A 26,990-nucleotide genomic window follows, 5' to 3' on the forward strand; every position below is an offset into this window, starting at 1 on the left:
TTAGGGTCATGGGAACCCCAGTATCAGGAATTCAAATGGAAAGTAAAATACGTCTTGGCTCACAAAACAGAGGCACCAGCAAGGACCTGGATTCAAGGAAAATGGATGGAAGAAGTCCGAGATTGTATCAAAGATTATGTAAAGAAAGTGCTCAGAGAAGGATACGACATCATGGACTGTGCTTGTGAAACAGAATATTTGTACATGAGGCGAACTTTTCCTATTCAAAAAGAACTATGCCAAAGTATTCCATGTTTGTTATTTTAATGTTATTATTGTTGTGAATTAAACCTAAGAAAAAAAAAATAAATTCTGGTGTTGTTGGTTTTTCCGCATGGACTAAAAATAGATATCCCAAGGTATATAAATCTTAGCTTTGAGTTCACTGTGCTCATTTTTTTCAATCATGCCTTCTGTGTGGAGAATGTCGTATTTTCTTCACCAAGAAAATAGTTCCTGTCCTCATTGCTATAGGCAGTTGAGAGAGATCAGCAGATTACCTGAGTATGACAGTGACGATGACCTTATTGGTTGGTATTGGGGATGTAATGAATGTGGAGAACGTATACCTCACTGGGAAGTAGACGATCCCCCTAGTTTGTGGTATTGTCGCTGTGATTGGTGCCTGAAATATTACCTGTGGAAATATGGGGTTGATTTTATGATGCCACGTTGGGCTAAGCGCATGAGAAGAAATACCAAGATCGAGAGATGCCCCTCCTGCTGGGAAGAAAACACCCAAGGAAAATGGAAATGTCAACAGTGTATGAAATATCCCTGCTGTGAAAAGTGTTACAGTCCATTATACGGCTTTCTTACAGAAATTGTCCCTTGTGTCGATTTGAACAATAATAATAAAACTATAAACAAAAACAAAAAACCAGGTCTTATTTTCTCAGCTGAATACATGTGATGACGTCACAATAGGCAGCTTGACGGACTGGAATCGGTGCCAAGTCTATGCCTAGGTAAAAACCTGGTTTTTCCCCCAGGTAGGGGGTTGAGTGCTGAGAGCGTGCAGTTAAGAAGGTGCTGAGCGCGTGCAGGTTTTTCCAAAGCGACTATAAATAGTCAGATCCAAAGGTATTTATAGCTGACCTTTTTGAAGAAAAAAAAAAGTCTACCACATTTCATCATGATTTTTATGTCGAGACTGGCGTATTTGTTTGAGGTAGAAAAGTATTACTGTCATTACTGTGATAGGGAGATGATCCATGAGCGTACATTTACGGTGTATGATTATCCCGGATGGCATCCCCCTTCTATGGAGACCTGTGGATGTAGCTGGTGCGTTAAATTTTTCACATGGAAGTACGGGGCAGAGAATATGGTGCCCCTATGGGTCAAAGTGACCAGGAAGAGAGCCTTAAAGAAATGCCTGACCTGCTGGGAGGAAAATACGGAGGGGAGATGGAAGTGCCAACAATGCCGACAGTATCCATGCTGTGTGAAATGTGTCGAGAACTTCGTCAAGACTTGCTACAGACTTTGTCCATTATGTAGATATGAAGGAAATAAATCATAAAATCAAAAAACTGTTGTTGGTTTTTCCTGAGATGCTAAAAATAGATTTGATAAAAAGGTTATATAAAGAGGTATGACCAAAAAAAATCATTCATTCTGAAAAAGTTCAGTGTCCAAGTCAGACGTGTTTTAAAGATGCAGTATCGTTGGTATTGTGAGAGCCCCCTCACTCAGTTTATTTACATGCAAGGAGGGTGGATGAAAACTAAAGTAGGAGCGATCCTGGATTTCTTTGAAAATCATCCAGGACATTCCCTGGAAAACGTGTGGCTGGAAAAAAGAGTCAAAATCCCGCATCCTAAAGGAACTAGAGTGACGGTGAAATTCAACCAGCATTACGAGCAATATAAATGGGTCAGCTGTACTCATCCTATGAATCGTTCGACACCGATGACCCTGGTTCTGAACGAAAGTCTCTGGTACTCCGACATAGAAGAGTGTGTGATACATTTTTTCAAGATGGAGAAAAAAGAACTGACATTTCCAGATTATTACGACGTTAAACAGTACGTGTATTGTCGCATCCCCTTTTCCCAGATCAAAGACAATATGGAAAAGGAAGGACCTGGTGTTTTGAACAGAGTGATTGATTACAGATCAGAAGAAGAAGAAGAAAAAGTGTAAAAAAAAAAAAAAAAAATTAAAATAAATTTTAAAAAAAACAAACCCAAAAAGTGTTGTTATAAATAGAAGGGTCATAAGTTATTTTGTCTCAGTATCTCACTGAACATGGCCGAGAGCAGTGGTTTTTACATGACTTTACCCCAGTGATGGGTCCATGCAATCTTTTCCGAGTAATACGACTGCTCAATTTAAAACCTTAATACCACAAACAGTAGATTTAACAGATGGCCAATGGGAAGTGGTTTTAACAGAATTGATGTATCCCATATCATTGAAAAACATCACAGAAGAGGAAGCTTATTTTGACATCCTGCTTCCTCAGTTTTATGCTCCAAAAGTCCAAGAACCTAATGTGTTTAAATGGGACAGATTTAAAATGAAAACCATAGATGCGATGCCATTAAGCCAATGTCCTGTACTGTTAGATTGGGCCCATACTGAATTTGCTAATCTCATAAGGACAGACCAGAAGATGGAAATTAGGCGAATTCACTTTAGACCGGGGCCTTACATTCATCCCATGGCTTTAACAAGTGAAATCAGTCTTGGACTGGGAAGAAGTTTGAATAAATTATGGAAGTTTTTGGGTGATCCTAAAAAAGAGAATGCCATGAAATTAACATATCATGACAAATATGATAAAGTGATGTATCAGTTTATGGGGAGAGAACTTAGAAAATATCCCCTTTGCATTCGTTTTCCCACAGCCTTAGCTTATAAGTTAGGAATAGAAAGTAAGAAGTTGATGCTTCAGAACGATACAGAAAACATGACCAAATGGATTAACGTTAGTTACATGGGCAACAATACCGTAGATTTATATGAAAATCTGAAATCCATGTACGTGTATTGTGACTTGATTGAACCCCAGACGGTAGGATCCAATGCCTTGAAATTATTAAGAGTGGTTCCTTGTACACTCAATCTGGAAGATAAAAAACAAGCTAAATGGGAACCCGTTAGAGCGGAATATTTGAAACTGAGTAAAAAACATTTCGATAGCATTGAGATTCATATCATGACTCCTTTAGGGACTCCCATGCCTTTTTTAAATGGAAAATCGGTCGTGAAACTTCATTTCAGAAAAGTGTACTGAGATGAGTGTACATCTTTTTTGTTACATCCTATTGGGAGTGATAACTTGTCTGATATGCTGTCTGTATTGTATTCAACCTTAAGACAGGAGGGTATAAAAAGGAGTCACTTGAGTGCATTTAGGTCAGTCTGACACGAGTCATGAAACATGCAGTATCATCCCGGATTATTGAGACAAAGAGGACACGGACAGTTTGTCTATCATAGAGGTTTATTACGTCAAAAAGGACGGTTGGAGCCCTTCCCTTTGATTCTACCGGACTACCACCCTGGTTTAATCCATTCAATTTAAAGAAATTTGGTAGGTTTGTGGATCGAATTAAATCTCAAAGAGGAGGAAATTTTTTAGACTTCCTTTCGGGAATGGTACCGAACTTACCTATAGGGATGACTTTAAAAGAAGCTGTCCAATTAGGCTCAGGCCGGCGACAAAGAGGTCGAGGATTTCTTAAAGACCTAGTCAAAATGGGTCGTAATCAAGCCTTGATTGCCGGAGCTAAAGTAGGAGCAGATGTGATTAAAAAAAGGAAAAATATCAAAAATGCTCTTTTAACTCATGGACTCAATGCCGTTAAAAATACAGGCTTATTTGCTCTCGATAGAGGAGGAGGTTTAGCTTTTAAAAAGATGAATAAGAAAGGTCAAAAAGGTAAAGGGAGAAGAAAAAGAAGAAGAGGGCAGAGAGGTAGAGGAGTTTTGAGAAATTTACTGAAAACGGGAGCTAAACATGCCTTGACTGCTGCTGCTAGAACGGGTTAGATGTGTTAGAAAATAAGAGATCTTTAAAAGACGCTGTCAAAACTCACGGAGTACAAGCCCTCAAACAAAGATTGAATCTAGGTAAGAAAAGAAGAAAAAAGACACCTGTGTTAGCCCGAGGATGTCCTAAGAAGAGAAAAAGGGGTTTAGATATCTTTGATTGAGACACTATAAATAGGGGAGTCGAGTGAGATTGACCTTCATTTGTGAAAAATCAATCCTAGTAGACAGACATCATGTTGCAACCAGATTCCTGTGCGTGTGGGATGAACAATTTACAATTGTTCCAAGTCCCCCCGACTAATATTGCTTTAGAAGACTCCAAATGGGAAGAATATTACCCCATTTCTAGTACTTTAGATTCGGATACGGCTCCCATTGAATTTGAAATTAAAGGACAAGGAGATCAATATCTGGATTTATCTCAAACGTATGTTCAAATGGTGTGTAAATTTACCAAAGATGATGGTACTAATCTGACTGGGGCTGGCACTACTTGCGCCCCGGTGAATAATATCTTACATTCCTTGTTTACGGAAATCGATCTCAATGTCAATGGAAAAATAGTGACTCCAGGAACCGATACTTATCTTTACAAAGCTTATCTGGAGAAATTACTTTCTTACAAACCCAGAACTTTAATGACACAGATGAGAGCTTGTAGTCTGTGGGAAAAAGATACGGCAGGACACATGGACGAGGTGGGGGTAGCAGACCTTGGAGTGGCTCAAAATAAGACATTTAATGTAAAAAAGGGTGTAAGTGGTGATACTGTGGTCATTGACGAACCTATCGTCCCAGAGTTACCGGCCAATTCTAAAAACGAAGGATTTAGAAAACGTCACCAGGCCATAAATGATAGTAAGAAAATAGCCTTGTTTGATCGTTTACATCTGGATCTATTTCAACAAGACCGATTTCTACCCAATGGAGTAGACGTCCGTTTGAGATTTAATCGAGCTAAACCTCAGTTCTATATGATGATCAAAACGGGAAGTACGGGAAAAGTGAAAATATTGAACATGGTCTTGTGGGTGAGAAAAGTCAAACCCACGGCAGTCATGATGAATGGCATTAATCAAAGTTTGAACACTCATAGAGCTAAATATCCATTGAGAAGAGTCGAAGTGAAAACCTTTACCATACTGACAGGAACTCAATCTAAGATTACGGATCATCTGTTTCAAGGCCAGATGCCTAAACGTCTCATTTTAGGCTTTGTGGAAAATGCGGCTTTTAACGGAGATAAAACTAAAAATCCGTTTCATTTTCAAAACTTTGGGATTAAGAAATTAGATGTCAGTATCAACGGAGAGACCATGAGTACTCGTTGTTTTGAGCCCAATTTCAATGAAGATTTATATCTGAGATCTTATCTGAGTCTGTATCAAGCCCTGGGAAAATTAGGAGAAGATTGGGCTCCGGACATCACCCTAGAAGAGTATAAAAACGGATACACTCTGTGGGGCTGGGATTTCACTAAAGATCAAGAAGCGCAATCGGATAAATTCCACATCATAGAAACCGGAAATCTGAGAGTAGAAGTCCAATTTACGAACAATACGGTGAACACCTTAAATTGTGTGGTGTATGCAGAATTCGATAACCTATTAGAAATTAACAAACAGAGAGAAGTGAGTATTGATTACTAATGGATACGGGACAGTTGAGAGAAGTCTTATCCAGAGAATTAAAGAGTTCTTTTGGTGGAGTGTACCCTGTAGATATATTACCGGATCAATTAAGACCTGGAGAAAAAGCCATTGTGGTGAATACGGATCCTCAAGATCAACCTGGAGAACACTGGGTGTGTCTGTATGTGAGCAGTCCAGTGGTGGAATATTTTGACTCTTATGGATTTCCTCCCTTACAGAAAGAAATTCAAGACTTTATCCAGCGTCATGCTCACCAATGGATTTATAATCCGTATCGATATCAAGATTGGAAGACCGATGTGTGTGGACAATATTGTGTGTATTATTTACATCAAAGACACAAGATGAGAAAGAAAGCAGACGAGTGGTTATTCCCCTTTGACCATAGCACAGCTTTACAAAGAGATCATTATGTAGCTCAATGGTTTAAAGACACTTATCATAAAAGACCTACGGGTCATGGACAGACTTGTCAATGTTTCTATCAAAATGTAATGTAATTAATTGTTGTTATCAATAAAGAATTGGGAAAAAAAATCTGTTCTTGTTGTTTTTTTTTTTAAAAAAGGGGTTTTCCCCATGATACTAAATATAGATAGAAAAAGGTATATATAAAAAAAATCGGTGGGCGGAGCGTGGATGCGTGAATTTCAGAGAGAGAGAGAGAGAGAGGTACTTTTATTGTATATCTTACACTCCCATATGTGGTCTGTGCTTCTTGAAGGGTCCGACACCTTATTTATATAAATGAAGTAAGCAAAGAGGGGTCCGAACCGCCCCTCCTCGCCTAGTCGTATAGTGGAATATTCTACGGGCCTGCCGCCGAAATATGGTTAAAATATTACCGACTCGGCGTTAAACAATAAACAATTAATCAATCTTGACAATCTAACGGCCTGAATTACTGGTAAACGATAAACTCGGAACCTTTCTCAAGGTTTGGGTTACAGGTACTCGTTATTATGACGTCATTTACGTAAAATGACGTTGATTCTAACCGTTGCTGCATAATAGACGAGTGTACCTCATAAATTGAATTTATAATAGTATGAAAAAAAATACATTTGAAATGAAATAGTGTACAATATACATCTCATTGAGCATATTCAATAGTAACAATTATGAATAACAACTCATTTATCTGAAAAATTTCATGGCGTCATCAGTGGTATGAATTTTACTACGTTTATCCATATATTTGCCTGAAATTTTCATGATATTCTACAAATAAGTCATGAAAAACTGTAATGTTATGCAATAAAAAGGTGCAAACGTTTAACAATTATTTACATTGAATAAAAGTAAAAGAAATACATGGTCACAATTCAGTTCAATAAAATCGGCCCCGTGGCACTCTACGCAACTGTGTGATCGGCCCAAAATCCGCCCTGTGGCACAGAAGTGGTTAATTTCACTCGGCAAATATTTGATCAATAGTTATGACGTCATGGGTTTGGTATTTAACCCCCGTGCTAAATAATTAGCTATTTATACCACCCCAAAACGACAAGATTTAGTTTATATTATGTTTTGAATGATTCCATTCATTTCTTGGACCTGAAATTAAACTTTAAATATAGATATTAAGAAAACATTATTTCTAAGTTCACGTCATACAGCTTACTATGACGTCATATTGTAAAGGCAAGTAGGATATCTCTGGGTGTAGCCTTAACATACCCGCGTTGTGGAGGCAGCCAATGTAGACATTGGTTTGTATATTTAATTTTAAAAGTAGTTATAGGCACATGCATATTCCAGGCCTATAGAAAGCTTTATCAGTTAGAGAGGAGAACAAATTAACTTTAATTAGGGGAGGGGGTATTTGTGATAACTATACAGTTTATCACATTTTCTAATAAACCATTTACATTTTTATATTAGCCTTCCCACTCTTCCTTCACTCATAATCATCAGTCACAATTATTGCAATAAATTACTGAAACCGAGTTTCTCATATAGGATATACATTTTTTTCAAACCAGGTGAATTTACAGTTGTGAAGAAACAGAAATGGACTCTGAAGACACAGTGTATAATGGCGACTCAAGTTTCCTGAAGCTCATGTGCCCTGAGGCTTGTGAAACATGGGCAAATGAGGTACAAATTCTAACAAGTCTTAATCACATTTGTTAAAACGTGTGTATGACTTTCTCGTGAAATATATTTCACACCATTTATAATTTTGCTTGTTATTTGCACACTAGGATACAATGAGTTCATTTAAGAAATGAATTCAACTTTTGAGAATTCATAAGGACATGAATAAGGAGGCTTCACACAATTTATTTCATGGAACGTCATTTGAGCAAATTTAATCTCTATACCTGAGGATGCTTCCATATCAATATGACTTATCAATGCTTGCTGTTTCAAAGAAGAAGATTCTTTAAGACTTTTTCCTATATATCCCTATGTAAGACTTTGATCGCCCTTTTTGACTCCATTCTACCCCAAAAAGGTAAATATTTGAGAAAAAAAAAATACGACATACACTATGTGATGAAAGTTTCTCATAAGTTTCTAAATATCTGGCCAAGTGGTTCTGGATTTTTAAAGATACCACTAATTTTCACGACACTGTTTTCCCTCTTGAAAAATGGTGTGGCCTGTCTATGAATGGATTTCTGTTACCCAGGGATGTTATGTAACATGTTTGGTTGAAATGGACCCAGTGGTTCTAGAGAGGAAGTCGAAAAGTGTACAGACAGACGTACACTTAACAAGTGTGACAACCTGAAATGAAGCTAAAAGGTGCAAATGAAAAAAAAAAAACAATAATTATTTATATACTAGATGATTACTTATGTAATTTAAGATCCACCTGTGCCTAATATCACTGATATTGGTTTCAATAGATTATTTCTTCATTCTCTCTATGAAAGTATAAAAAAAAAATATAATTACGTTTGAACATGAAAATATGCCTATTGTTTACAGACAGACGGATGGAGGACGGACACCTAACTATCGCATAAGCTCTTCGACAAGTAGAGCTAAAACAAGAGGTCCACGGGCCTTATAGGTCACCTGAGTATCATGCAACAACTTCGCCACAATTAAATTTGATTCATGTTTTAAACCAGAGGCCATGAAATTCACAAGAGGCACACTTGCGCATCATAATTTAACATTTAGTAAGCTTACTCAATACCTAGAAAGAGAGCAGAGGATTATCAAAAAATTAATGCATTTTCACTATGTAATCCTTAGAGACCTGCCCTAACACCATAACCATGACCCAGGGATCATAAAATTTAGAAGAGGCATAACTATACTCTTAGTTCATCAGCTTAATATCCAGGAGAAAATAAGATTTTCAAAGAATTATTGCATTAGAGTCCCACCCAAACACCAGAACCCCTGACCCTTGGGCCATGAAATTCAAAATTTTGGAAGAGGCACTCTTTTTCATCAAAACTATATACTTAGTTCATCGGTTTAATATCCAATCATTAGAGCCCCGCCCTAACACCAGAACCCCTGACCCAGGGACCAGGAAATTCACAATTTTAGAAGAGACACCTTTCCTCATTATAACTATGCATATTATTTGTTTCCTTACTATCCAAGAGCAGAGAAGAAGATTTTTTTTAAAGAATAATGCATTTTCACTACATATTCAATAGAGCCCCACCCTAACACCAGAACCCCTGATCCTGGGGCCATAAATTTCACAATTTAGGTAGAGGGCTCAATGCTTATTACATTCATGCCAACAGTGTGCCTGCTTGATGTCCGGGAGTAAAGAAAAAGATTTTAAAGATTGCACTAATTTTGATGGTTTTAGCCCCCCCCCCCCGGGGGTAGCGGTCATGAATTTCACAGTTTTTACTACCCTTCACATATACTGTATAGGGGGAAAATAACTCGCTGTGTTAATATTCGCTATATTCACGGTATTAATAAATCCGTGAATTCAAGAAACAGTGAATAAGTACCTCAATGTTTTACTTGGAAAGGTATAGTTACATGTACGTACAATACATGGTCATTCAGTAATTACGAGTAGTACTTGTCATTCAATTATCTTAATTATCGCGCTTTACTTTAATAAAAATAAGCAGCTAATAACCTGTATTTGTTGTTAAAAAGCTGTTTTAATGTTTCATCAATTGAAAAGGAATTGTGAATTATATACCTTCTCTCAAAAGTAATTAATTAAATTACAATTACTTGAAATTGAAAATTTGACCAATTACACATTACTTTCAATTACATTGAAATTTGTAATTAATCCTGTCAATTACCATTACACATTACCATTACCCCATCCCTGACGCACACCCATTTCCACTGGGGCATTTGTGACAGGCATTTGTGACAATTCATGTAACAGCATTTTCTGAAATCAAAAAGTATTATTATAAATATCTGATGAGAAATGGAAAACAAACTGAAACATTAAAACAATCATTTATTTAGACCAAATATTGAGCAAATTTTTAAAACCTTTATTCCTAAACTTTGAGTCTTTTGTAGCAATATCACAGTGAAAGTTTTAAGTTATATATAATAATCATGTCTACACAGTCTGAGTTTTTGCTAAATAATGTCTTTGTCAGATGTTAAGAATTTGGAGGTAAAAGTTAGACCGATAGGAAAAAAAGGAAGTTAAATTCTACTCAGGTAGTTTATTTCAGATGTACATGTAGTACAAGGGGTTGATCTTAAGTTTTAGCTGAATGAAACATAGAGATAACGAAGTCTTCAAGCTCATTGGCCTTTTAAACAATACAAATCGGGAGCAAAGAAAACACTGAGGCGGCTAGGATAAAGCTGTTTGTAATCTATCACAGTGCACCAGCAATACTATCTAGATATGACGTCATAATAGCATATTACGTCATATTACTGCAAATGTGAGGTGACATGACAGAGGAAGTATCTTATCATAACTGGTTCTTCCTTTCTTATGTCATGAAGACGTTGAGATTGAATTCAGATATCTTGATTGTTGGTCTAAGCTTCGGTGTGTTGCTATGGTAGTGAACATTGGCATTGAAATATTGATGACTTTATCTTATTTAATGTTCAGCGTAATTCAACCAATAGCAAAATAGTAGAATGTGAATTTCTCCCTGTACTACGTAGGCAGACAGAATTTCTAGATCGTATATGTATTAGTTTGGCACAAGTGATTAATACAGATATGTTGAAGATATTCTGTGTGAATCTACGAGAGAAATATGTCCTCTAATTGAATCTCACTGGGGGATTAGCGGAAAATTCTTTCATATGTGTGGGTAAGATTGTAATATTCCGGAAAATCATATGGTGACAATTCGGTTTTAGCTTTAATGTTCCAGATGTAAATATCCGTGTTTAAAGGGTATATAAAGGCTGAATCCTGGTGTGCAGATTCATTCCAATGCAAGCTGTGCTAAGTACAAGACGTGTGCGAACATACAGCGGTACATGTAATGAAATATATGGAGATAACGAGCAGTATTCAAGCTCAAAAGTCCATTATACAATACAAAATAGGAGCAGAGCAAACACGGACCTCCAAACATCAGAGGTGGGATCAGGTGCCATGGAGGAGTGAGCATCCCCTGCCGACCGGTCACACCCGCCGTGTGCTCCTTGTCCTGATCGGGAAATAACGGAAAAATCCGTCGACAATTCAGTGTGTAAATAATGGCCTAACAATTAGTATGAAAAACGTCAGTCAGCATTTGACTCAATGATAAATTGTATTTGCTGACAAGGTCATTGTATCGACCATAGAACTTACGAAATGATGACTTTAAACGAGACAGCTGATATTCTTGTTTCATCAACTTATTTGTCAATAATTTACCTCGTTTTAGAAATTGTACATACGTAGAGCATACTCTTGCGTATCGAATCAACTGAGAGATATATACCACGTATGCAGGTGATGAAGGTTTATTGCTGCATAAGTAAGGGAAGTTGACGATTGAAAAGTTAAAGTCATCACGTTTATCATAAAGCTTGGTTGTTAGATTACCATTAACGTCTTTTTCAAGTAAAATATCCAAATATGAAACAGATGTGTCAGACTCTGTGGTATCTTTTATCTCAAGTTCACTAGGATATATCGTATCAACATAAGAATGAAAATAGCCATTGTTAATTGACAATACGTCGTCGATATATCTAAATGTCGAGTTGAACGCCACAGCAAGTGTTTTCTTCTTTTCATGTACAAGATTTTGGACAAATTCTGCTTCATATGAATACAAAAAAAGGTCTGCTAATAACGGGGCGCAATTGGTACCCATAGGTATTCCAATAGATTATTGGAAGACCTGGTCTCCAAAAACTACATAGATATTGTCAATCAGAAACTCAAGCATCTTTTTAATGTCAACTTCAGAGTACTTGTGTGTACAATTAGAATGTTTTTTAACAAAATAATTTTGCAAATGACCAATGACAAGGTAAGTATATTTACGAGTTCCATTTTTATTGAAAAAGCAGCTGTCAATGATATCAAAAAGCCTGGACTTTAATTTATCGTGGGGAATGGTTGTGTATAAAGTTGAAAAGTCGTAAGTTTTTAAGCTGTTGATTTTGGTAAAATCTTGTGATTTCAAATTTTCCAAAAGTTCCTTGGAATTTTTAAGTATCCACATCTGATTTACACCACTTCTCGAATATATTGTTGCACAGTACTCTTGAAGTTTCTCCTTCACCACTGTTAATATCTTAGTGAGGAGTAAAGATAGAGGCTTGGTTGAACATTTACTGGAACCCGCTATGTATCTTATAAGTGAGACGATAAAGAAATAAAGTCAGCTTACAGAAGAGCTTGACCTTATGAAATAAATAAGGTCTACAAGGAAAGTAATAAAAAGGCTGTCGTGTCTTGGAGTTGCATGCCACTCAGAGGCTAACCAGCAACGGAGGTTAGCCACCTGTAATTCGTCTTGTTGACCTGTCTGGCGACCAGGCTGTTGTATGCAGTGTGTCTGCCTGAATAAGGCTAGCATTGTGCACAGCAGCTGAAGGGTCGTGAATTGTACTGACTGTGTCCTAAATAAGGTTGGACAGTTTAAATGATAGTCTACCCACTGCATTTATACAATCATTGTAACTATTGAATCATTTTCCTATTCCATATTGTCGTTGTAGTCCATATTATTTGTATATATTTGCAGGCTTTTGATGTCGATCATTTGCCAATCATTTATTAAGGAAAATTGTTATACTGAAGTCATCCCCAAGACCTTGAAATGACAAGGTACGACCTCCGATAGAAGCTAACATACCGCTCGACACGTTACAAGATGTTCATTAAATCATTACTATACAAAAAAAAATCAGATTTATGAGCTTGTTTAAATTTGAAAATTGATTTTGCAATTTTTAGAATATAGTTTTTTTTTTTTTTATCATTTTCAATTTTATATTAAAAATCTATAGATGACGTCTTATTGATTTATATAACAAAATGTTCACAATTATTTTGTAATGCACTTGCGCCGTTGCCATTTTTGTATATTCTTTAAGAAAAATTATGTGACTGTCACGTGATCACCGGAGCTATGTGATATTAAAAAAAACCGTTATGATGCCTGATAAAACTCTCTTTGCAAGTTGGTTCTAAATATACTAGTATACATAGATTACAGATTTAAATAAAAACCTAGCTTTAAATGAAACAGTATTTTTTAACGTGTAACATAGGGGTTCTTTTTCAAAGGATATAGGGTCTAAATTTAGACAGGTATAAATATAGTTTTCTTCTGGCTCTACTTGAACTAAACAAGTAATACTTGCAAACAATTTTATTTAAAACGATAATTATTTATTATTATTTAGAGGGATACCTGTCCTTGGTACTTTTTTTACACAGAGGGGATACAAACAGAGGTTCTTTGTTACCTGGTGTATATTTCTTAACTCCCTGCACCTGGTTCTGAAACAGTGGGTTACTCGGTTCATCGCTCTTACAAAGGATTTCTACACGTTGTACTTCACCACAATGCCTTAGTTAAAAATATAACAGTGCTCTGTACCCTAGCTTTAATTATTCTCTTTTTTTAAATGTTATCTTCTTTCTTCTGGCTTCCACTAAACCACGGGTTTCATCGGTCACGGTAGCCTAGTGGTAGGGCGCTCGCTTCGTGCTCGGGAGGCCCGGGTTCGATTCTCGCTCGCCGCGCCGCATCGAACCTAAGACGTAAACATAGGTAGTGATTGTTCCTTCGCCATTCGCCCGGCAGTAGATATGAAAGTCACGGGTCTTTCGGATGAGACCTGAAAAACCGAGGTCCCGTGTCATGGTAGGCGTTGGCGCGATAAAGAACTCGCACTGCTCAATGGCCCTGAGTGCCGAGTATAGGTTTAAATTTAAAGCCCTTCACCGGCATACGTTGGCGTCTTTATATGAGTGAAAAATTCTCAAATGGGACGTAAAACAACATACAATCAATCAATCTTACTACGGGTTTCAGCCTGATTCGTTCTGCATGTACAGTGCTTTATACAGCCAAGGGCTATACCTATCCAAACATGGGTAAGCATGATTACAGACAATTCTATTAATTCGAGTCAGTGTTTGTAAGAAAGATGCCCATTGTATCATTTATAACTACATTTTTAATGCATTTTAAGCCTTCGGACAGCCTTAATATAGATGTGGGCCTCCACAAACATCGGAGGTGGGATCAGTGCCATGGAGGAGTGAGCATCCACTGCCGACTGTCACACCCGGCAAGTGCTCTTTGTCATGATCTGGAAAGTCCGTAGACAATTCAGTGACTGAGTAAACAATGGCCCAAAAATTAGTATGAAAAATTCAGTCAGCATTTGACTTAATGATAGATGGCTGACAAAATCACTGTATTGGGTATAGATATTGCAAAATGATGACTTTAAATGAGACTGTTGATATCCTTGTTTCATCAACTTGTTTGCCAATAGCTTGCCTTCATTTAGAAATTGTTTGTACATACAGCATGAACAGCGCTATCAAATCAACTGAGAGAAAAAAAAACATATATGCAGGTAATAAAGGTATATTACTGCATTAGAAAGGGAAGTTGACGATAAAAAACTTGAAGTCATGAAAAATATGTTGCTAGGTTACAAATAACGTCTTATTCTAGTAAAATATGCGAATATGAAACATAGGTGTCAGACTCTGTGGCGTCATTTTTTTTCAAGTTCACTGGGATATATAAAATCGACATATGAATTGAAGTAATCATTGTAAATTGGTAATACATCTTCGATATATTTAAATGTTGAGTTGAAGGCCACAGCAAGTTTTTTTCTCTTATATAGAAAGTTTTGAATAAATTTTGAATAAAATCTCTTCATATGAATACAAAACTATGTCTGCTAATAACGGGCCGCAATTGTTATCCTTGGAAATTCCAATAGATTGGTACCCATGGAATTTTCAACAGATTCTTGGAAAATCTGATCTCCAAATCTACATAGATATTGTCAATCAGAAACTGAAACATCTTTTTAATGTCAACTTCAGGGTATTTGAGAGTACAATCACAACTAATTTTACTTCATTTAGATTAGTTTACTTAAAAAATATTTGATTTGATAAATTTGATTTTGTAATGATTTGTCTTCGCACACAGATTGAGATATACAGTTGTGTTAATATAGAACCCACGGGTATCACATAAAAATCTACTTTTCGCTAGGTTGGTATATACACTTAAAAAAATCCGCTACTATTTCATCTGAGCCAACAAAACTGATGATTTGAACGGGATGCATATTAAAGGAATGCAAACTTGCTAAGAAATCTTAAGTTTCCACCAAAGAAGTATATCTTGATATGTCGTATGGGTCATAAGTTTTCAAATTGTTTATGTACAGTAATATTTCTTATGGAATGTTGTGTTTTCACATTCTATCACCTTTATTCAAAATTCTATTTATTATTTTTATGCATCTCTGGTGGGTGGTGTAAAAAAAATTTCCCGAATCTATTGATTTAATCAAAATAAATATTTTTAATAAATATTTGCTTAGTAAATATGAAGGAAATTCACATAAAAGTAATATAATAATTGAATCTTATATATATACGCCAATTTTTATGTGATACAGAATGATTAAATGAATTGAGAAACATGACGTGCACCACTCAAAATGGATGAACATATCTAGTCGAAGTGTATATTTATCGTTTCAAGGCTGCAGAAGATTCATTTACACGGAAGCATGCCTTTTTAATTTATACATATAGAGAACAAAAATATCCGGAAAGTAAAAACATGATTTACAGGATTTACAATTGTGCGGTTGAGTGGTTTTGTTTTGTACCAGAATCAACGCGCATTTCGTTTTCTTTTAAGATGTAGAACGCAAATACTGACACCCATTCTAAGCGTCACTAGCAAATAGTCTTGGTCTACACACGTGCGAAGATCGCATCTTCCTAGACCTTTCCGCGAGCTCGGAAAAAATACGTTGTTTTGCCGAGAAGTTCAGAATGCAGCTGCCATTATTTAAGTAAAAAGAGAAAAACACGCACAGAGTTTATGATTAACATTCTCACTCAGAAAAAAAAATGTACGACAATTAATAAACAATAATTATGAAAGTAATAAAACTGGTGAAAAAATTTCTCATTATCATTCGAAGAATGGGCTATATATTTTCGCGAAAAAGGCTGAGGAGGCAGCTAGCGTAGGAATATGAATACTTTTTATTTGTATTTCTTGGGAAAAGGTATTTTTCTTTAAACCCTTTCACGTTAATTTTGTTTTCTTTAACGTATGAATTACACATCATTATTTTTAACATTTGCTTTAATGTTGTATCTACTGATCATGAATGGAACTATATTTTCTCAGAGCAATTGTCTGAAGAGTACCAGACTTTAGTAATATATCTTAAATAGATTATATGAACTGATCGAATATATTAAAAAAACGAGCTAAATGTAATGATTTATTTCGAATGTAATTAGATAAGTTTGGGCAGCTTACTGCGAGGTCAACGCCATTGTATCCAAAAACAAAAGGACAACAGAACAGTACTTACGAAGCAGAACAGTATCTTCAGATAAAAAATGAAGTCGATGCTTCAGTCTTGAATTTTTGTAAACATTCCGTTTTTTATAAAGAAAATCCACTGGATATGGTACAGTAACTTGGGGTGTTGACAGTGCATTGTGAATATTTAGGCCCGGACAGATGTCGGAAAGTACATTGCAGCATCACCAGCATTTTTTGTAGGACTCATAGATCAAAACTTAATCTGAGGCATCTTTAGGTTTGGAAAAAAAAAGAATGGTCTAAACTTATGCAGACTTTCCATGGAAACCATGCATTACACCTCCAGAACCAGTTTTCGTTATGAAAAATGTAGGAACATATTTATCGCATAAACTAATATAAGAAAGAACTTTTGGGAAAATAATAAATCTTTCATTTATTAATTAACTTCTGATGAAATTCTCCATGGGCATTGCGCCGAGAAATTCTAAGCTAACAGGACCAAAGAAGTCAAGCAACAGTTTACTCTGAGTTGAAAGATCTTATGTCTTAAATGAGATAAGAAAACAACTGAATACCGGCTGAGAAATGATGGATAATTTTAGACAATATAAAATGTAATGAGACCTTAAAATCCGAGGTCCGATACCACGGTGGATTTGGCACGATAAAGACCCCTCACTGCTCAATGGCCATCAGTGCCGAGTTAAGGTTTTAATTTGAAGTCTTTCACTGGTATACGATGACGTCTTTATATGAGTGATAAATTTCCGCGAAAGCATCTGATCTGCATGATTTTTCAACCAAATAATGTCCTCTGTAAGTCTGTTGATGGCATGTTGTTTTGAGAGTAAAGAGCACCGAGTCTTCGAGTTCTGTTTGCTACGCATGCTACGCTTAAGTTCCAGTGTGCTGCAACCATCGCCTGAAACTCATAGACTTCATTCCTTTTCTCGATGGAGTTCTTCTAGTCCCCTAGCTCTCTGCATCTGTCACAGAATTCAACAAAGGGGCTGATTGTACGGGGATTCTGTGTTTGTGTGTCTCAGAAGATGTCTTCCAGTATACTCTTCACCACAACCTGGACATGTTTTGGTTCCCTCCGTTTTTTTTGCGCTCCATCTTTATTGGCAAGTCCGATTTGGTCTCCAATACGACGTAGGTCATATCTATGACATACACTTATTCAATTGCTTGATTTCAGTAGTGTCCTAAAGTAAGCCCCAATTTCCCCTGTATAATTCCTTCACAGCCTTTATAAATTAGAAAAAAAATTATGTAACAGCAATTTTAATTTTTTTTTCTTCAATATTTGTTTTAAGGTCACCTGAGTTTACTCAGTTGACTTATTGCTATCTGTTTTCGTCCGTCGGCGTGCGTTAACATTTGAACATTTTCAACTTCTTTCTGAAACCACTGAACCAATTTCAACCAAATTTGGCATATAGCATCTACTGTATAGGGGATTTATTTCACGGGTTGTAATTTTCACGTTTTTCTCTAATCGGACACGATCACTGTTTTTTGAATTCGCGGGATCGGTGTATAATAAAAGTTATCTCCCTTGTCTTTATCCGTGTAATCCATGGCTAGTATAGCAAGAACGACATTTATCAGCGTTATGTGTTCACTTCACGAACAGGGTAGGTTTACATAAATATAAAATGATTAGATTTAGTAGTTAATTGATGATAATCAAAACATGTGCCGTTATTAATTATTTTTTTTACTATAAACGTCAAACGACTTTCCTATATGCTTTTACGATGAGTGCATGTGTACACATCTTTCCGAAGGTATACACATCGTAGGGAAAAAATCCCCACTGGACGCTAATAAATGTATCAATGTAGGTAAACGTAATAATATCCTTCCATATCTTCAGCAAGTTCGATAGTTATTCGAATGATATTTTTTTAATCCAAAATTTCCATAAAAACTAATATGCATAATGCTAATGCAGGTAACAAATACATATGGTAACGTTACGCATGGGTAATCAAAATTACTTTTCAATTACATTCAATTACACTGATGCTCAATGAATCAAAAAGAAGCCCTCACTTTTGCCGTCATCCTTATAAATCTGTACTTTACAGATCAGTATTGGGAAAATTTGAATGATTAGAAGACGGACATAAAGAACTAAATATACACCATAACAAGTGCAGCTTTCCTTATTTAGCAATCATTTGAGCACAGTGAAATTTCGAATAAATTAAAAGTCGAGTATCTTGGATATGCGGTAACCCATATCTGTTCTTATTTCAGTATGTAGACTATGATAATGAGCGTATATACCAAAAATTTGCACAAAGGGAACTCTCAACTACTTATCAAGACACACAGCTGATTGTGCCACGTACGTGTAACGTATGGTAGCACATACCGTATGTTACACATATGTGAAACATACGTAACACATACGTGTATTCCAACCGAACGTTACACGTACGTGGTACAAAGTATGGATAACGTGCGTGTGACAACATACGTTTCACATAACGTACGTGAAACGTGCGGTTGGAATACACGTACGTGTTACGTACGTGAAACGTACGTGTTACATATGGTATGTGCTACCACACGTTACACATACGTTTATAAACGCATGGTTTACATATGTATTGTCAACCATACGTTGCACATACATTAAGAAACGCACGGTTTACATATGTATTATAACCACACATTACACATATTTCACACACAGGGTTTACATTTATTATCAACCACACGTTACACATACGTTAACATATGCATGGTTTACATTATTAAAACCACACATTACATGTACGTTAATGACAAGTATGAGTGTTATCAGCTATGTTACATGTAGGTTAATAAAAATTGTTTTACATGTGTGTGAAAAGCTGGCTGTGTTTGAGAAGGCTGTATATTTTTTATATTAATGGTACTTTTACATACATGTCCGATAAATGTAGGTCAACTATAATTAAATTCAATCCTTTTTATTTTTTTTTATTTCAATTTCCTTTAATTAATTCGTAAAATTATTATTTGATTTTTGTCAATAAGTGAAAAAAATCCCTAAAAGTTTTATTGTTGCTGGGACTATATAATATTCTTAAATTGGTGACATTTTCAAATACAGGAACTTTTTGTACAAAAGTAAACCTCAGAGTAAATACATTTTTTTACGTAATAGCTCAGAGTGAATTTGGAGAACTAACCAAGATAATGTTTAACAGTCAATAACCTGTAATTCATGAAACAGAGTATCAAGGTTCGACACCAACTTTTTTACCTTGGTGGACCGCAGGTCCACTCGTCAAAAATTATTGGTGGACCTTCTCAAATTCTGGTGGACCTTCATAAATGTTTGAATTAATGAATAATTTCATTATACAAGGCTTGAAACTAACTTATGTACCCAGTCCAGTCAGACTAATAAAGTATAAGTTAACCAGTCAACAGAATCAAATCAATTAGTCAGGAGTTTTCAGCAATATTGTTAAACATATTTTCAGTAATTCAAAAAAAAAAAAAGAAGAACACAATCTTTATCTTCAAACAATGGTAAAAATCTGCAATTATTTCGCGTCCAACGGTAGATAAAAGTTAAATCCCAATTGTTCATATAAACAAGTAAATTTTTCATGCATCTATGGCTAAAAATTTTTTTTTTACTACGATGCAAAACGGACAAAAGTATATGTATTTATTAATTATTTATATGTATTTATTTATTATTATTTTTAATTATTATTTATTCAAATAAACTGCGATAATATGATTCTTTTATGTGATATAATGTGTAGCAGAAAAAAAATGAACTGCAGATACATGTAATGTATTCATAAAATATATATCACACCTGTTTGAAGATCTAAAAAATAAACAATGCATAAATGCAGCTGTCAATCAATTCTAATTATCTCTAAACCTGGCCATCAGTGTGCGTTCAGGCGTGAAGTGATTTCCTGTTACCCAGTGTACATTTTCACACCTTTCTGTGCATTAAACAAACAAATGACAGACTGACTAATTTGGCACAAATTTTACATGCTACTTTTTAAAGGTCTGTGTTAAATGTTCTTGCGTCTCAATGTTGTTGTTCTCGTTATCAATATTATATGTAAAATATATAATTAGTCGCTAGGTTCCCCTGATTAAAACAAATATTACCATATTTATTTCTTGTAACAAGTATAGATGAATTAATCATTTTATTTACGGATGTCGATTTATAGGGAAAAAAACGGAATTTTACCGTGTTTTTTTTAATACAGTGTTTAAATTTTAAGTGGACCGACGGTCCACCTAGTCCAGAACATTTGGTGGACCTTACAATTTTTTGGTGGACTCGGGCCGCCAGTCCACCGTTAGTGTCGAACCCTGAGTATTGCGACCAACTTGGTCCAAGTATAAAATCCCTCTTAAAACGGGACCCTAGAACATAAGTTGCGTGGATTTTAATCATTATACTGTAATATATTTTAAAGATTTAACTATTTTTTTTGTTTTAAAAAATATCATATCATGATCTATGATAATGATGATTAAAACCCAATCACCTCTGAAAGCTCACAGGTGTGTGCGTTGTTGACTTGTTGTACGTGTTTTGCGTCTTTAATGTTCCAATTTATTTCACATTGTTTACCTTACGTCCACTTGCATGTCTGACATGGAGTAATCAGTTCGCATTGGTGTATAGTATACTCTTAGAGCAGTAAAACATAGTCTACATACAAGCAAGTACACCAATCTCGTAATGTGTATATCGGTAGAGGCACATAAATCGGTAGATATAATCATTCCGAATTCAGGAGCAAAAGCTGAATTTGAAAAAAAAGAAAGTCACGATAATTTCACAACAGAACTCAAATGGAATTCACCTAAATAGATATTACATAATTATACAATTGGTAGCATCCGTATAACACTAAATATGTAAAATGTACGTTCCGGAATTTTCACCTCCGATTATTATTTACGTTACGGGTGACGTCACTCGTCTGCAAGACAGTGTCTGGAGTTAGGCTAGGAATAACGGTGAGGAATATACATAACATCAACAGTTATTTATTTAATTTATATTTCAGACTGTGGTGCATGTAAACTAACGGATGTGGTTCTTTTATTTTAGTGTATAACAAAATGTAAACTTAGTTTACCAAATAAGTAAGAAAATATTGACGCAGTCAACTGTCTTGGTCAGCACCCCAGCCCAGGTGTGAATCAACACTGGCACATTATATCAAAATTCAGGTGAGGTATAAAACATACTGTTATAAAAAAAATATTTATTGTAAGATTTCTTTTAGCCTACCAATAACATGAATAAGATGCAATAAAACCCTTGATGGAAAAAGTTCCACCCTCCCAATGTATTTCTTTACAAAACATGTAGAGAAAATATAAATTATCTTTTAGGGCAATACGGGTGTAACACTTATTTTTCAGATGTCTTTTTCATACAGTCCTTATGAATATAAATAATGTATTTTGAGATTGTGATTTTAAATGTATACTCCAGGATGGTGGCTAAAGCTCATATCCTAAGTAAACACCTAAATGCCAAGTCTGGACTTCAAAAACAGATTCTGAAAGTTTAACCAGCATTATGATAATACTCTTAAAAAGAAATCAAATTTTCTGATCCCATTGCTTTTAGACTTGCAATTTAATACATATATCATGTAATGATGAGCATTGCATTTCAATCACAAGAGGAGAAAATGTTAAATGTTATCAGTAAAATAAGTAATTTTTCATATTGTTCGTTTTGCTTTACAAGTCTGAAATGCAATTTTTTTTAACATATAATTTTCTTTTTTACCCCAAGCACAAGACAAAAAGTATACACTTCGAACAGACACAAAAGCATATAGGTCCATGCCAAGCTATGAAAGATTTATGTTGAGGCCGGTAAGTTCTATTATTATATATAGATGTCAGACGTATGGTTAATATGTCTAAAATTTTACTGTTGTATTTATATCAGTGATAAGCAATATTTTGCACCTGAGCTGACTTACATGTAATCACAAAAAAACGTTCCAAGTGAAAATTTTCTCAAACAAATCGCTAACAAATTGCCCAGAAATCACTTAAAAGTCATTTGTTTCAGTGATTTGTAAGCAATTCATTTAACAAATCATGAATGAATCATTTTCTACCAAAATGATGACTATGATTTGTTTACAATTTGTTACAAAAGAGTGATTTGTTTGTGATTTCTTTCACATTTCATACAATTTCTTAGTGAATTGTTAAACTTTGGAAATTGCTACAGTGATTTCTTCATGATCTGTTGAACTTAGACTTTCTTCAAGGTGATTTGAAGATGATTTCTTGAACTTAGTCTTTCTTCAGAGTGATTTGAAGATGATTTGTTAACGTTCTCTTTCTTCTGGATAATTTGTAAATGATTTGTTGAACTCATGGTCCTTCTTCAGAGTGATTTGATAATGATTTACTTCATTACTTCCGCTGCGCTTGCTGATTGGTCAGTTAAGAAACTCTACGGCCAATTTTCATTCATCAGATTTGAATTGAAATGATAGGAGCTAGATTGTGCCGTTATAGATTCATACCTCTCTTCTTTTGTTGAAACTGATGTTTATGCCATAACCATGCAGCATATAGTTTTTTAAGGTATGTATTATTGTATTATGCTATCATTTCCTCCTTAGAAATGACAATATACTTCAGTTTATTACCATAATTACATGTTCTACCAACAACAAAGTCGCCGCCAATTAATGTTTAAAATAAAATCTATATAAAGCTATAAGCTTCAGCAAAGTGACTTCTTCACAGTGTCTATAGATATTTATTTCAGAAAAAAAACCATTTACCAACTTCTAAAACAACATCTTCCAAATTTGGAACCAACTATATCTGAAGTACACAATGCCAATTGCACCTATATAATCTTCCGAATTTGAAACCAACTATATCTGAAGTACATGATGTCATCTCAATGAGGATACATCCCACTAAATGTGTATATTTTAATGCACAGAATGAAAATGCTGTTGCCAAAAGTTTATTGTTAATTATAACAAATATGCATGTGTTTCAAGCGAATATTTGAGGGATGGTTGAGCATCATGCATACAAGTGTGTATCCACCTGGAGTGATTTGCTAAACTGAAGTGATTTGTACACAATTTATTTGAAATGATTTGTTTGCAATTTATTCAAAGTGATTTGTTAAACAGAAGTGATTTGTAAACAATTTATTCAGAGTGATTTGGTTGTGATTTGTTTGCATTATATGCATCTACATTTCAGATAAAAAAAAAAAAAAGGTGAGGCCAAAATAAAAAATACCTTTGTTTCCCCTAACGCGACCGACCCAATTCAATCCGGCCGACTGAAAAGTTTTTTTTAGAAAGATTATTCAATTTTTTTTAAGTTGATCAACATTTATAAAATACAATTTCATCAAAACCCGTTCTTATCAGAAAATCAGAATGTATTTTCAAAGCTGCTGTCAGGAAAAAAAAATTATTTACCTACCTACCTACCCAACTTCAGAATTTAAAGTCGGGTTAGGGGAAACAAAGATATTTTTAATGATGGCCTGATTTGCTTACAATTTGTTCAGAGTGATTTGTTAGCTCATTTGCATGGGAATTTGCATCACTTACAAATCATCTTCAAATCACTGATTCATTAGTGATTTCTTATAGTGATTTGTTTGAGGATTTTTTTCACTTGGGTTAATGTTATAACTAATTAGGTAACCTGAGTCAGTCATGACCTATTGCTATCTGTTTTTAGCTCACCTGAGCTGAAAGCTCAAGTGAGCTTTTGCTGATCACATTTTGTCTGTAGTCTGTCTGTTCATCTGTCTGTAAACTTTCACATTTTCGACTTCTTCTCCAGAACCACTGGCCTATTTCAACCAAACTTGCCACAAACCATCCTTGGGTAAAGGGGATTCAAGTTTGTTTAAATAAAGGGCCACACCCTCAATAAAAGGGAGATAATTAAGAAATAGTGAAAATTTAGTGGGATGTTTTAAAAATCTTCTCAAGAACCACTGGGCCAAAAAAGTTGAAACTTATAGGAAACCTTGTATGTCAAAGTGTAAATTCAAATTTGCTTAAATCATGAGCCCCGGGGGTAGGTTGGGGCCACAATGGGGGATCAAAGTTTTACATAGGAATATATAAGAAAAAAATCTTAAAAAATCTTCTTCTCAAGAACAGCAAAGCCCTGTTTAGTTATATTGATATTTGATAAGGAAGCATCATCAAGTAGTGTAGATTCAAGTTTGTTCAAATCATGAACCCTGGGGTAGGGAGAGGCCACAATTGGGGATCAAGTTTATACAAAGGCATATGTAGGGAAAAATCTTTAAAAAATTTCTGCTCAAGAAAAACAAAACCATATGTTATATTAATATTTCTTATGGCCTGAGGGTGTGTCATCACCTTGACCCAAGGTCATTTGGGCAAGTTCAAGGTCACTGACAGAAAAAAAATCATAATTCGTGTTCGGTCCGTATCTTTCCTATGGAGAATAATTTTGGATGTTGGGAGTATCCACTTCACACAAAGACCGTTTATGACCTGAGGGTGTGTCATGATCCTGATCTCTAGTCACGTACTGTAGAAAAAATGGATAAATAATGCATCCATACTTTCCAACAGAGAAAAACTTGAAAAATTGTTATTAATTTTTCAATGTAATAAAAAACAATATTATTATTAGTATTGCTGTTTTACTAGGCTATGCCAAAGTTTCATTCATTAAAAAAATATAATGAGCAATTACAAGTAATTTGTCTCTCTAAATGTATAAACAATTTTTGAACACCTTTTAGATCCTAAAATACTAGTATTAGTGACTTGGCATCTTCTCTGAAAAACCCAGTGGGGGAGGGGGTATTTGTCCATATTGGACAGTTCTAGTTTAGTTCTAAAGGGAATCAGCCAGGAGTTATCTGTAGAAAATAATAATGTTCTGAAAAAAACTATGTGTTTTCCCATATGCAAATTCATTTAATATTTTCTTTTTCTTTACAGATGAAAGAGAATTGCAGAAGAATGAATTGATGTTAAATTAACATCTCAACATTAAATTTGGCTTAAATTTGAATATGTCTTTTGTTGTGATTGCCTAAAGAGCAATTATGATCAGGAAATTTGAGGTGAAGGATATCAGATATGTACCTTCAAAATGTGGATCATTCAATAGATGAAAAGAAAATAAGCCCCTGAAGAAAATTATGTCAAATGCATGAAATGAATATTTTAATTGCACATTATTTTTGTTTCACGTATGTTTACAATACATATGTGAAAAAGAATGTTCGGTGGTCAAAACATATGTTTAACCATGGTTTGGCACATGTATGGTACTTATACATTTATCATTTGAGCAGTGCATTTAACAAACATGTTAAACGCATGTTCCTGAAAACATAAGTTACACACACGCTGCACGTACGTTATTCATACGTGAACCACATGAATAACGTACGTGTGCAACATTTGTGTAACGTATGGTAGTAAATACGTATGTTTAACGTACGTGTCTCGCATGATATTCATACGTGTGAAAACATACGTTTAACATACGTGGTGCTTTTTTCATGTGATACGTACGTGAAGTCACGTATGTATCACATACGTTTAACGTACGTGGCACATTTTGCTGTGTATGTGTTGCAATATCCCATAAACCAGTTGATCACTTGACTGTTTATTATCTTTTTTAAAGTGTTGCCCGGTGCGCTCCGGGTTCGCTCGGGGTCAGCCTTAGCGGACTTCAATCGGACCCAGAGAGGGAACCCCGGGTAAGAAAAACCTGGAACTCCTTTTACATAATTTTGATTTTACTGCATTTGGGAATTTTTAAGTTTTTTTTCCTGTTGTTTTTCCATTTTTTTTGGGGGGGGGGGTGTTATTTTGATTTCTTAACATTAGCATAATTTTTGTTGTGGAATCAGCTGGATTACTCCAGAATTCTTATGATATGACAGTGTAAATTCAAATTCTGAAGACTCTACATATGTTGTACTCTACAATGGAAGGAAGACAAACTAGGATTAACTACACAGAAATACACCAAATAGCCACATATTTGTGAATACTGTCATCCTACACTGTATATTGTAAGTATTAAATAGCTAAGTTGAAAGCAGGTTAACTAAACAAATAGCTGAAAAACATGAAACTTTTTTTCTGAAACAGGATATTTGAAGTATTATGAAATGAAAGTATGTCCTATAAGAGCTGAAAAGTAAATGTTTATTCTTATTATTCCTGTTGATATTAAATGTTGTTTTAGACCAGGTCTGAAACCTCCCTGTATTTTTTCGTGAAGTAATCAGAAAAAAAAAAAAATGTTGGATTTTGTTTAATTTCTGTATTTTCATTTTGCATTTTGACTGTATTACATTAACAGT

General features: G+C 35.0%; 1 protein-coding gene across 1 annotated transcript; it reads left to right on the forward strand.

The window, feature by feature from the left end:
- The first annotated feature begins 4,238 nt into the window (after positions 1–4,238).
- Positions 4,239–5,654, forward strand: LOC133179548 (uncharacterized protein F54H12.2-like). Its single transcript, XM_061314279.1, has one exon. It carries the CDS (start codon positions 4,239–4,241, stop codon positions 5,652–5,654), a length of 1,416 nt encoding a protein of 471 aa, XP_061170263.1.
- The last annotated feature ends 21,336 nt before the right edge of the window (positions 5,655–26,990 follow it).

This window comes from Saccostrea echinata, unplaced genomic scaffold, assembly GCF_033153115.1.
Source record: "Saccostrea echinata isolate AGI-Se365-2 ecotype Australia unplaced genomic scaffold, CSIRO_AGI_Sech_v1 ptg000005l, whole genome shotgun sequence".
NCBI lineage: Eukaryota > Metazoa > Mollusca > Bivalvia > Ostreida > Ostreidae > Saccostrea > Saccostrea echinata.

Excerpts from the sequence above, each read along its gene's own strand:
- LOC133179548 (XM_061314279.1), top strand. The coding sequence starts at position 4,239 with ATGTTGCAACCAGATTCCTGTGCGTGTGGGATGAACAATTTACAATTG.